This window comes from Cebus imitator, unplaced genomic scaffold (assembly GCF_001604975.1).
Source record: "Cebus imitator isolate Cc_AM_T3 unplaced genomic scaffold, Cebus_imitator-1.0 Scaffold43, whole genome shotgun sequence".
NCBI classification, from domain to species: domain Eukaryota; kingdom Metazoa; phylum Chordata; class Mammalia; order Primates; family Cebidae; genus Cebus; species Cebus imitator.
In genome coordinates, this window is record NW_016107358.1 from 2,493,500 (window position 1) to 2,506,039 (window position 12,540).

Genomic DNA, 12,540 nt, shown 5'->3' on the forward strand with positions numbered 1-12,540 from the left:
TTTTTTGACAGAGTCTCACTCTGTTGCTCAGGCTGGAGTGCAGTGGTACGAGCTTGGCTCACTGCAACTTCTGCTTCCTGGGTTCAAGCGATTCTCCTGTCTCAGCCTCCCAGGTAGCTGGGACTACAGACGCACGCCACAATGCCTGGCTAATTTTTTGTGTTTTTAGTAGAGATAGAGTTTCACCATATTGGTCAGGCTGGTCTCAAACTCCTGACCTCAGGTAATCTGCCTGCCTCGGCCTCCCAAAGTGCTGGGATTACAAGCATGAGCCACCATGTCTGTCCCCTTTGTTTATTTTAAAACATACGTGAATAAAGAAAGAAATGTTTAAGCATCTATGACTAATCTTTAAAAGACAGACAACTCGTAGTAATGAATATAGTATGAACTCAGTCTGATAGCATAAAACCATCGATGGGATCTAGAAACCAACAAAGAACACACAGGGTCAGGCTGAGCGTGGGTTTGATGGTCATACACCGTGCCTGGCCCTCCTGCCCTAGAGAACCATCAACAAGAGACTCAATCCTCTATGCAGAGGGATCATTGGGTCTCTTGATGAGAACACACCCATTCTTGCTCATTTACAGTGAGCCTATAGGTACTGCACAGATCCTGGCCAGGAGGGGTAATCATTAGACTAAGAGAATGAGATACCACCATTCTACCACCAAAGCTTCTGGTCCTGTCAGGGGAGGTACACATATTTTCAGGTAAGGGACTACAGGGTAACAAATTCGACAGACAACATTTTTCTCCGTCTCTGTCACGTGAACTCACTCAGCTCACACACCTTGTTCTTATGCCTGGGATGCAATCAACTTGCCAGGCCCCTGGAAACAAACACATACCTGTAATCATCACAGTCCTGATATGGGCCTCGCTTAGTTCCTTCAAGACTGGTTTGGTTTCTTTTTTCAAGCGATTCTCCATGATGAGAAGTCCCAGAAATGTTAACTCTGACTCCACTTTTTCTCTTTGGATTCAGGAGAAAATCAATATTAAAGTATATCTACATAGCCTCAATAGTTCAATTTATTTCTTCTTTTAAAATTTTCTTATAATTTTTATTAATGTAATACAGCACATTTTAAAAATCAAAATGAACTTAAAAGCTTATAATGAAAACCAACAGTCTGTGTCTCCACACAACCTCACCCCTCTCCTTCCTAGAGCAACCACTTCTAAATTTGTTTTTTCTAGTTTTCAACTTTATTTTTAAAAACAGTGTGCTTATCTTCCAACTATTCTGTTGGTTTTTAAATATTATGCTAATCAAATATATTTATTTTTTAATTTCTCAGAGCTTTCTCTTTTTTGAGTTTGCAACTGTTTCAGCTTATTTGGCATTTGGTAAGTGCATCCTGCATACATACAAGATACTACAGTAGTAGCCGAATATGGTGTCATTCATCTTAGCCTTTCTATCACCCTCAGTAATATGTGTTGACATCAGACAGGGCTCTGAGTAGTTTTCAGAATTTGAAGTTGGTGGCTTATAGTCTAATTGGGATACATTAGTTACACAGGACTTGTCCTCTGAAATGGAATGAATCTTGGGTGGCTTTTTAATAAGTGGATTTGGGGGCCAAGAACTCTTTTTTGATCCTTCATTGTTCATTTTTCTGTGCACTGTGGTGTTAAGATTACAGGGAGATATATCTGAACAATATATATACAGCTGTGAAACCATTACTGTAATCAAGGTAATAAACATCCATCACCTCAGAAAATTTCCTTCAGCCCTGTTTTGCATGTGTGTGTGCATGCACATTAAAATCACTTTTCTAGAATGTATCCAACTTGCATAACTGAAACTTTATACCCATTAACAACAACTTCCTATTTCCCCCTCCCCCTAGCCCTTGGAAATCACCATTCTACTCTCTACTTCTATGAATACGTCTATTTCAGATGCTTCAGATAAGTAGGATCATACAGTATTAGTCCTTCTGTAACTGGCTTATTTCACTGATGTCTTTCAGTTTCATTCACGTTGTCTCATATGGCAAGATTTTCTCCTTTTCAAAGGCTTAATAATATTCCATTATATGTATATACTAAATTTAAAAAATCCCTTTATCCACTGATGATCATTTAGGTTGTTTCCGTATCTTGGCTATTATAAATAATGCTGCAATGAACTTTAGGGTGAAGATAACTTTTTTTGAGATCCCAATTTCTGTCCTTTTGGATATATACTCAGAATTGGGATTTTGGCTCATTGGATCATATGGTCATTATATTTTTAATTTTTTAAAGAACCCTCACACTGTTTTCCATAGCAGCTGTACCATTTTACAAAGGTTCCATTTCTCTATATCCTTGTCAACACTTGTTTTCTTTTGTTTTTGTTTCAAATAGCCATCCTTACAGGTATGAGGTGATATTTCATTGTGGTTTTGATTTGCATTTCCCTAATGATTAGTAAAGTTGAGCACTTTTTCATATATCTGTTGGCCATTTGTATGTTTTCTTTGGAGAAATTTCTCTTCAGGGCCTTTGTTCATTTTTAAATTGGGTTATTTATTGATTTTTGCTATTGAATTGTGTCTTCTATACACTTTGGATATTAATTTATCATCAGATATATGGTTTACAGATATTTTCTCCCATTTTATAGGTTGCTTTTTCACTCTGCTATTTCCTTTGCTGTGCAAAGCTTTTCAGTTTAATATCCACCAGCAAAAGAATGAAATTGGACTCTTATACCAAACATAAAATTCAACTCAAAATGGTATACACTTAAACACAGACCTGAAACTGTGAAGCTACTAGAGGAAAACATAGGGAGAAACCTTCTTGACATTGGTCTTGGCAATGATTTCACAGCTATGGCACCAAAAGCACAGGCAACAAAAGCAAAAACACATAAATATTCTTTGTTTCTATGTTACGATGCTTCTTCTCGGTCACTACGTTGGGCACTTTGGCTGCTTGTACTCTACAACGTTCCCAGCAGTGCTTGTGTCGGTCTTTTTACTCACCATTTCTATTCCCTGCAATGCTCTTCCCCTGGATATCTACATGCCATGCTCTCTTATTTTACTAGATGTCTGTTACAATGTTGCTCCTCTGAAGACTTTGCTGATTGCCCAAGCAAAATGACATTCTCTGTCTTTTTTTAAAAAGTCCTCTTAACTTACTTTATATTTTTCCCCCTCAGATCATTTAAGAACCACTAGTGGGACAATCTTTTGTGGGTTTATTTTATTATCTATTTCCCCAACTAGGATATAAGATTCGTGCAGGCAAGGATTTTATTTTATTCGCTTCCAAATAAATCCTCAGTTCTTTGAGCAACCGACACATAGTTAAGTTCAATACAAATTTGCTAAACCAATGAAGGGGTGACCCTTGATGAAGTATTTCTCCTGTTGTTTTAGTTTGGGGTGATTTTTTAAGTCATCTCAAGAAACTTTTCTACTTCCGCATTATGACTCCAATTTTTAGGAAGTTTTAAATTTTTCTAGTTGAAAATGTTGCTAAATAGAATTTGATTCTAAGAAAAATCAAAACCCTTTCCTTTTACCCTGTTTGAAAATAGCAATTAAATTCTAACAAACATAGTAGGCTCCTGATATTCCCTGAAAAAACCTGGAATGGTAGGAAATCTAGTACATTTTATCTTAACTTTCTCATTTTGTTTTATTTATAATAATGGCTCCTATATGTGAACACCACAGCTGCATTTGTATGTGATAGCTGTGTGATGGCTACACTCCATTGCTAGCTACATAGATCTTTTCTTCACACATGTCCTTAATGTTGATTATTCAAATTTGTGTTTAAAAAATTACAAATCCTATGTGGTCTGGACCTTTATGTTTGCTCAAGAATAGCTAATACCTGGAATGTTAAATCTGAGAATGCCATTGATATATTTCAAAATGAGCTTTGTGATCCTGTTTCAAATATTAAAATGTCATGGCTGAAAGCCTCCTTGGAGATCATCCAATTGCATATTTTATAGATGGCAAAAAAAGCACAGAGTAAGGAAGGGACTATGTTTACTAATTAACTTAGAGTCAGTGGACTTAGGTTGCAAATAATAATGTTAAACCAAGGATATCAGTATCTTACGTGAAATGGCTAGCTGTATATAAATAGGCATCTACCAGCAACACAAATCCAATGTAAGAAATAAATAGACTGTCTTCTATTCAATTTTCCACAGAATTTTTTTACTCCTTTGTCACAGATAATTTTAAAATAGCCTTTAAAAACTGAAGAACATTGAAATAAAAAATAATTTATAAATTATTCTCTAATGAGGACAACTTATCCCAGTAAAAATTTAATGAAGAATACTGAATTTTATTTCTCATAAGTAATTCAATTTGCACTTGTTACCTTCACAGATAGAAAGGAGGTGTTGTAGTATTGAGTACTGAAAAAAAAACATGTCTGAAGGATTCTGAAAATCTTTCAAAGTACCAACTATTTCCCTCTCTGAACCCCTCTGTGTATGGGGTACCCAAGTCAATTGGTCACATAATGCTCTGAGGTTGAAGGAGGATTGGTTGTTTTGATGGAATGAGAGCTGAGACTAAAGTTGGCATAACATAGTGCCAAGCAGAGATAACATGCTGGTATCTTCGAGTCAGAGCTCTCAAGTACCATCCTTGCTCTGCCACCAACCAGCACTGTGACCTGAGCAAGTACTCTTCAGTACCACCTACAGTTGTCCATCTCTGAATCAGGGGACTGTACAAGATTAATTCTCCATCTCTAAGAGCCTTCCAGATGATTAGAAATGTTCATCTCCAGGACTCACACTTCATGCATGCAGAGCCTGCTCTAGTGACAATTTCTGAGTTCCTTACCTGGCTAGGTGCTCCACTTCTGAAAGGTTTCCCATCTTCAAGGCTTTGTGGGCAAAAGCAATGACACGGAAGCCTTGCACCGTGTAATTCCTCAGCTCCTGTGGGAAATTCTTGGGCACTGTCAGAGTAGAAGGAACAGGTAAGTGCAAGGTCATGTTGAAGGCTGGTCTAAGCAAGACTCCAGGATGCAGTCATTCTACCTTGTTTTAACTTTCATTCCATAAAAGAGCTTTAATAGAAAACTCAGAGCTTCAGCTGAAGGCCACAAACAACTTCATCGGTGTGTTCTTATTATTCTGATGGAAATAAATGCCAAAGCTGTGCAGGTCATCTACTGTGTTATGAACTGAATATGTCCCTCCAACATTCATATGTTGAAGCCTAATCTCTAATGCAATAGTATTTAGAGGTGAGACCTTTGGGAGGTAATTAGGTCATGAGGGTGGAGCCCTCATGAATGGGATTGATGCCCTAAGGAAACACATCTTTTTCCACCATGTGAGGATACAGCAAGAAGGCAACAATCTGCAAACTAGGAAGAAAGCCCTCTCCAGGAACCACATTGGGCAGCACCTCTGTCCTGGCCTTTCCAGCCCCCAGCACCATGAGGAATAAATTTCTGTTGTTCAAGCACCCATCTATGGTATTTTGTTATAATAGCACAAGCCGACTCAGACAAACTGGGTGTCAAATACACCGAGTAGGTTCAGTAAGAACAGACCTCAGGACTATGAGTACTTGGATAAAATGAGAGAAACAGCTGATCTTCTAGATCAGAGGTCAAAAAACTAGGATGTACAGGCTAAATCTAGTCTACAACTTGTTTTTATCAATGAAGTTTTACTGACACACAGCCGTGCCCATTTGGTTGTTCATTGTCTATGGCTGCTTTGAGGCTTCAGTAACAGTGTTGAGTAATTGAAATGGACACCGTGTGATTTGCAAAGCCTAAAGTAAGAACTATGTGGCTCTTTACAGAAAAGTTTGCCAACTCCTGCTTTAGGTGAAAGATGACACAATGCCAATATTTGTGTGTTTTAGCGTGGCAATCAAAACTATGTTTGTAAGATCTTTATGATTTATGATGCACCTATAAGGGTATCAGATGGAACCACAGAACAATGGAAGGTGCAGTAGCTTAGGTGGCAAACCGACTAAGTTCTATTCTCCATTCCACTTCCACGTGGACCTTAGTCATGTTAAGTCTCTCTTCTGCACCTCAGTTTCTCATCCATAAAATGAGAAGGTTTCCAGATCTCTCTGTCTCCATTCGTTTCAGACTTTCTGTAATTCTAAAATACTCCTGGAGGTCGGAATCTAATTTCAAGAAAGTTCTTAGCTTGCTATTTCTAAAAATGGGGTAGGGTGGTGGTGGAAATCACTGAAGACGGTATTAGCTTAAGTCCAAGATCGGAAGTTGGGACCACAGGAAGACTTGAAAGAGCTGCCAGAATAATGAGTGCCAAGTGACAGACCCAAATCCTTACTGAGAGAGCAGAGGCAATAGATACCAGTTTAAATGTCAAGAAGATGCTCAATTGTAGCCGCGTACCTGAAACAAAACAAACACAGTATATGTGGTAATCAGTGAAGGACAGAGTCAATGAGAGCTATGCTGAAGATCAAAGTCAGAAGAAAAGGGGCTACTTCTAAGGGTTAAAAAAAGACTCCTAGTAGAGAAGTTAATCATTTGCCAAATCTAGAATTCTCTGCACAAGTTGATGGCCATCAGCAATCATAAGGAAAGTCACATGAAAATCAGAAGAGAAAAGACCAATTTTATCCAAATGAACTCATTTGAATGCAACCATATTCTTAAAAACCTGGCTGCCGCTTAAAGAGTGCATATGTTTATAAGACTAAAAAGCAATAAAAATCAGCTCAAAATCTGGCCCAGAAAGATGAAATTGCTGTGAAAATGATTAATTATCTTGCTCGAATACCATCGAATTTACTCTAATCACCTTTATTTCTAAGATACTTGTCTTTTCTATATTCTTCCCCCATCCATCTATCTGATCCTCCCTGGAGGTGAGAGTAGCCATATCTGCAGAACGTACCTAGCTCGAGTCCTCTCGCTTCGTTTCCCTCATTTACACCTCCCCTAGTTCTCTGGCCCTCAGTAGCTCCCTATTCTGGCTCCTGATGCAAGCTTCACATCTCTTCTCCTTCCCAGATGCCCCATTGTAGTTGTACTTTTTTTTACTGCACCCATTACCGGATATTTACTTGCTACCTCCCGCCTTGAAAGTCTCGCCTCTGCTTACTAGGATCTGCTGGGCCTACTTTCTACCCACCCAGGAAACAAGCAGCTCCACATTCATTGATTGCAAAGCTTTCCGTGTTTATTGGCTTTATGTATTTGGTCTTGGCTGACCGCGATGGCTCCCACCTGTAATCCCAGCAGTTTGGGGGGCTGAGGTAGGTGGATCACTTGAGACCAGAGTTTGAGACCAGACTGACCAACATGGTGAAATACAAAAATTAGCCGGGCATGGTGGTGTGCTCCTGTAATCCCAGCTACTTGGGAGGCTGAGGCAGGAGATTCACTTGAACCCAGGAGGTAGAGAATACAGTTAGCTGAGATCATGCCACTGCATTCCAGCCTCAGGGACAGAGCAAGACTGTCTCAAAAAAAAAAAAAAAGGATTTTACTTATTGAAAAAGGTAAGTGTCACTTAGTACCTGTTTCAGATCTGCAGAATCTGGCCACCATTTCTGGGGCACCCTTCATGTAGACGTGGAAGTGGTCTTCTCCAGCTAGCTGAGCAATCACGGACATCCTCTGCAGGCTTGAGGAAAATGGAAACTGGCGCAAGGTGGTGATGGCTTCTATCGGACTCTGCAAGCCCATCAACAACAGGGAGCTTAACAGGCTGCTAAGTGATATTTTCAAATGCATACCAACAAAAACTTACTGTGCAGCGAGCCCAGGGATATCTTGATGTAGTGTATTTGTCACTTTATTTATTTGCTGCCTTAAAGCGACTCCCTCAAAAAGTTGTCTGGTCTGCAAGGACCTTCCCCTAGAGAAATCCTAATCACCGTTCAGGACAAGCTCACAGGTCATCTCCTCTGTAGTGTTTTTACCTCCCAGAAACAGTATTCCCTCCCATGTCAGGACTCTTGAAGGCCTTCCTTCAGCCTTGATTATAGAATTTGGCACATTGTGTTGCACTTATTTGCACCTGTATTGATTTTTCTACCAGTCTGTGTGTTCCTCTAATCCAGAGCCAAGTGTGTCTTGTTTTGAAACCTCTTTATCTGCTAGTACATAGCACGATACTCTAGCATACACAGGTTGTGTTTGCTGAATAAATTAATAGATAAGTTCAGGAATGAAAGAAAGAGCAAACCAACCATGGAAAGTGTTGGGATAAGACAAAATAATAGGACTATGAAAGCTATGTGAAAGTCAGAAATGTTTCACCAGTTTTATGCAGAACGAGCTATATGATTTAAAGAAGGAAATAATACCTTACTGGCTTTTGGTCCTGGTTTTATGATGTTTGAATTTGACATCCCAAATTTGCAGGAGTCCATGTTGCAATCTTCCATTTTCTGTATAAAATGAAAACATTGATAAGATTCTTTGAAGAAAAATAGTATGAAAGGAATACCTCTTATATGCACAATAATCTTTTCAAAGCCCTTTTTTAACATATTTTCTCTTCCAGCCCAATTATCTTAATATTGTCATTGTCAAATTTCTGTTGTGTCGATTCATATTAAGGGCCTTATTCTAGAATGAAAAAAGCCAAAAATGTGTGAATTCATTTTAAGAAGTAATTGATGGAAGAAGTGCTAGCTACAGGTCCGTGGATCTTTCTAAATGATTACATCTAGTAACTGGAGGGGGGATTATGTGGAGCTGTGTTCTCCAATGTTGCTGAACACCATGGCTCTCAGATGAGTTGGGACTGGGTCCTGAGACAAACATGAGACTAGGTCTTCATACTATACCTATGCTGCTAGCTTACTTGAGTTAACTAGGAAGTTAGAATGCTCGCTGCTAGCAAATTAGAAAGCCTGTTTGAAAATGGCTTGAATTCTTTTGATATTACAACAGAAGTTAATACCTCCGAGAAGCCAATATTAACCAATATTAAAATATGGGAAAGACAGTCCATGCATAGAAATAGTAGAGGTCAGGAAACAGGAGATAGTCTGTTTCCACTCTGCCACTTACCTGTTTCATCTTGGGGACATCATTTCATTTTTCTAGTCTCAATTTCTTCTGAAAAATATTCTGACATTCCTTCAAATGCTAAAATTCTTGACAGTCTAACAGGACAGTTTCCCTTCTCTGTATGTGGATTGGAAGTTTCCCAGTTACCAAAAGATATTCAGCTCAAGACAGTTTCTGACTCAGCTCTAAACTCAGTGAATAATCCTGCATTTTATGCTTTGTTTAGGATGGATATAACCATTTTTACAGACAGTTCTTTCAGAGCTAACACTAAAGATTTATATTTCCAAACAAGTATGTTATTTGTAAAGATAGATCAACCTTCCTATAATGGAGAGGGGGATGTAGTTAGGTCCAGGACTAAAGCCAGATATAAAATGATCTTGTGCAACTCATCACTGTGTCAGTCCCAGTGATTCTGGCAAGGACACTGCTTACAGTAAGTACACTGATTCCTCTCCATTAAAATTCAGGGAATTGGTCACTATGTCAAAATATTTTCCACAGCAAATGCTCTATCTTAACTTACTGATATCAGAGGTTTCCCTTTTTACGAGGTTTCCTCTTTCATTGATTTACCTGCTAGAAAATTAAAATTTCTTTATTATATATCTTTGTATTAGCTTCTTCGTTAGGTGTGCTTTGTTTCCCTGCAATCATTTGTTTCCATTCTTTTGCGGCAATGTTTAACTGCTGTACTGTCATTTATACAGCATTGTCCATAGCTTCAGGATGTTCTTTGGAGGGCAGCAGGATGCAATTAACTAACTGGTTAATGAGTGAACACCCTCTACCTGTTTGGCCCTTCATTGTGCTCAAAGACGCTTTAGTCTCATAGTTTCAGTGCTCACAAGTTTGTGAATGAGGCATTATTACCCCTAATGTACGGATGAGGTCACAGACTCAGGCTTCGCTCTGGCTTTGTGATCACACAGCTGGAGAGTGGTGAAATGAAGTTTTCCACGATAGCAGCCTCCAGTATGGGCCTATATCCTTCCGCTTTCATTCACACTCAGCTCAGGAGATGGAACCAGTTGGAATGCAGCCCTCCAGTTTGGTATCTAGCTTGTGCTTTACAATATACAGTTGCCACCAGCCACTTGTGGCTATTTGAATTTAAATTACTTAAAATTAAATAAGATTAAAAATGCAGTTTCTCAGTTGCATAGCCACACTTCAAGGGCTCAGTAGCTACATATGGCTCGTGGCCGCTGTACTGGAGAGCACCGTTTCAGGCTACTGTTTCTCTGATAGTGTTTTGGAAAACAATGATGTTTTGGAGAACATGCTAGGTTATGGGTGTCAATAAGGTTTTTGAGGTCCGATAGGTTTGGAAAATGCTGCATTTCATATCCCCTCTTGAATATCCACAAAGGATCACAGTATATTAAAGAAATCATGCAGTCAAGAAATGAGTTTAACTTTGTTTAAACAACAGTTCCCAAGTTTGTTCAATAATGGATGCCTATTTCATGTTGCACCCATTAACAGAATTCTTTGGGGCAGAGGTTGGGAAATTCTGGTAGCATTACACACTCATTCTACGTTATTATGAATCTTCTCCATGTTTTAACAAAAATTAGAAAAGCTTCAGCATTCCCAGTAAAGATTTCTTCAAGTTCTCATCATTGCATTAAACTATCACCTTACCCAGGCAGTGCCCTCAAACATTTTGAGGTCCAGAGGGTCTCCCTGGATGGTCCCATCGACGAGAACCAGAGAGTGGCAGCTGGCCATAGACGCACACAGTGGGCCCCATGGCAAAGCCTGGCCCAAGGCAAAGCTGTGGGCTTCCTGGAAGCTGGTAGAGAAGGTAACATTAAAGTCTTTGATAAAATCATTTTGCATACCCTGTCTCTTAAATCTTACTAAAGTAGAGCTCCAAACACTTAATGTTCATGCTCAGAACCTTCCCATGGCTTCCCATGCTCCATATGGTAAAGTCCAAGCCCCTTAGCCTGGTATTCAAAGTCCTGTCCACTTCGGATCTACCTTACCTTACAGTGCCCACTCCTACTAACGTCCTTTATACCCTGGACTCTAGATCCAGATTAAACTTCTTGCTGTTGCTATGCTTGTCCAGGGACTTCCCTGCGCTTAAGCCCCTACCCACTTGGTTTCATTATTTTTTAAACAGGGTGTTGTGCCTACAGAGTGATCTTTGTAAAAACATTTCTTTGAGTTGGATATGAATTTTCTTCTCAACAGAGTTTGCCACTAGCCAATCAATAACAGTTTCCGAGGCTTTGGATAGAATTGCCGGGACTTTTGTCATGCACTTTTGAAGTCAGCCCACATATTGGCAGTATTGTAGGAAGGCACATCAACAGGCAGCTCAGAGTCATACCTGAAAACTCTGCAGAGCTGTCCACAAAAAGTCATGCACCCTCGGCAAGAATTCTCTAGGGCTACTTAGGGAGCAGGAAATTAGGCTGCATGGATGTGGAAGCATTTCTCCTACTCATCACTTTAGAGATTGCCCCTACTTCATGAAGCACCCTGGACATACCACCTCTAAAGCCTCTTTTTCTCTTTGATAATACAAACTGGCGTAGTGCATCTTCCTCTCCTCCCACCTTACAGCTAAATAGTGATTGTGTCATTGTTCCTGCCCTCCAAAAAGCTTCAGAGTACCAGGGACAAGGGAGGATGATGGAGGGGTGGGAACTGTGGACATCTTTTTTCTCTTTCACTACTCTGGCCAATAGATTCCTTGTCTGTCTGGACCAAGGGCTGGATGGACATCTGAGCAGCCAGAAGCAGAGACACATGAGTAGGGTTAGAGCTCAGGTGTTCTTTGCCACCCAGTGCAGGGTACCTTCTGCAACATCACACTGCTTGTCCGCTGTTAGCTTGTGACATGCTGTACCTGCCCCCTTCATCATCTTGAGCATCCCCTGAAAAGTGTCTTCTGTCACTGATGGCTGCCTCAGCCACTGTTGGAGCCAAAATGAGGTACCCATGGCTTAAGAACAGAGGCCATCACCACTCAAATTGAGAAGGCAGGTCTTAGCCCATACAGAAGGAGCTAGAAGTCAGAGGTAGATACCATGAGGAGATCCACCCTCCAGGGGCCCTCCTTCTCCTCTCTAGCTCTTTCTGGAGTAGATATCTATGTCCTCTCCTCCCTAGTGCCAGCTTTTAGCCCACAGCTTTAAAAATTCTAGCCGCACGTCCCTCAAAATTTATCTGAAGTGCCATGTCCTTCAGGTAGCTTTCTTTGATTCACCAAACTTCAAAATTGATTTGTCTTTACCCACCATGTTATTACATAAAAGTCAGGACTATGTGTTATATCAAACAGTCTCTATTTCTCCTCCATTCTGACATTTCTGCCTTAATAGTAACAACTTTTATGGCCTGTGTTGTACATCAGAGGTGGGCATATTTGCACCTTTTTTTTTGAGTTGTGCTTTAGGTTCTGGGGTACATGTACAGATCATGCAGGATTGTTGCATAGGTACACACATGGCAATGGTATTTGCACCTTTTTATCCCACTAGGCTGTGAACCACATTTCCA

The 12,540-nt window shown here is 39.9% G+C and overlaps 1 protein-coding gene across 1 annotated transcript in view; it reads right to left on the reverse strand.

The window, feature by feature from the left end:
• The window catches only part of ATP13A5 (ATPase 13A5), a 103,697-nt gene that overhangs the window by 35,616 nt on the left and 55,541 nt on the right, over window positions 1-12,540 (reverse strand). The window contains 5 exon segments of the mRNA XM_017526637.2: window positions 855-979; window positions 4,830-4,947; window positions 7,515-7,671; window positions 8,307-8,390; window positions 10,669-10,819. Of these exon segments, the coding sequence (XP_017382126.1) occupies window positions 855-979; window positions 4,830-4,947; window positions 7,515-7,671; window positions 8,307-8,390; window positions 10,669-10,819 (635 nt within the window).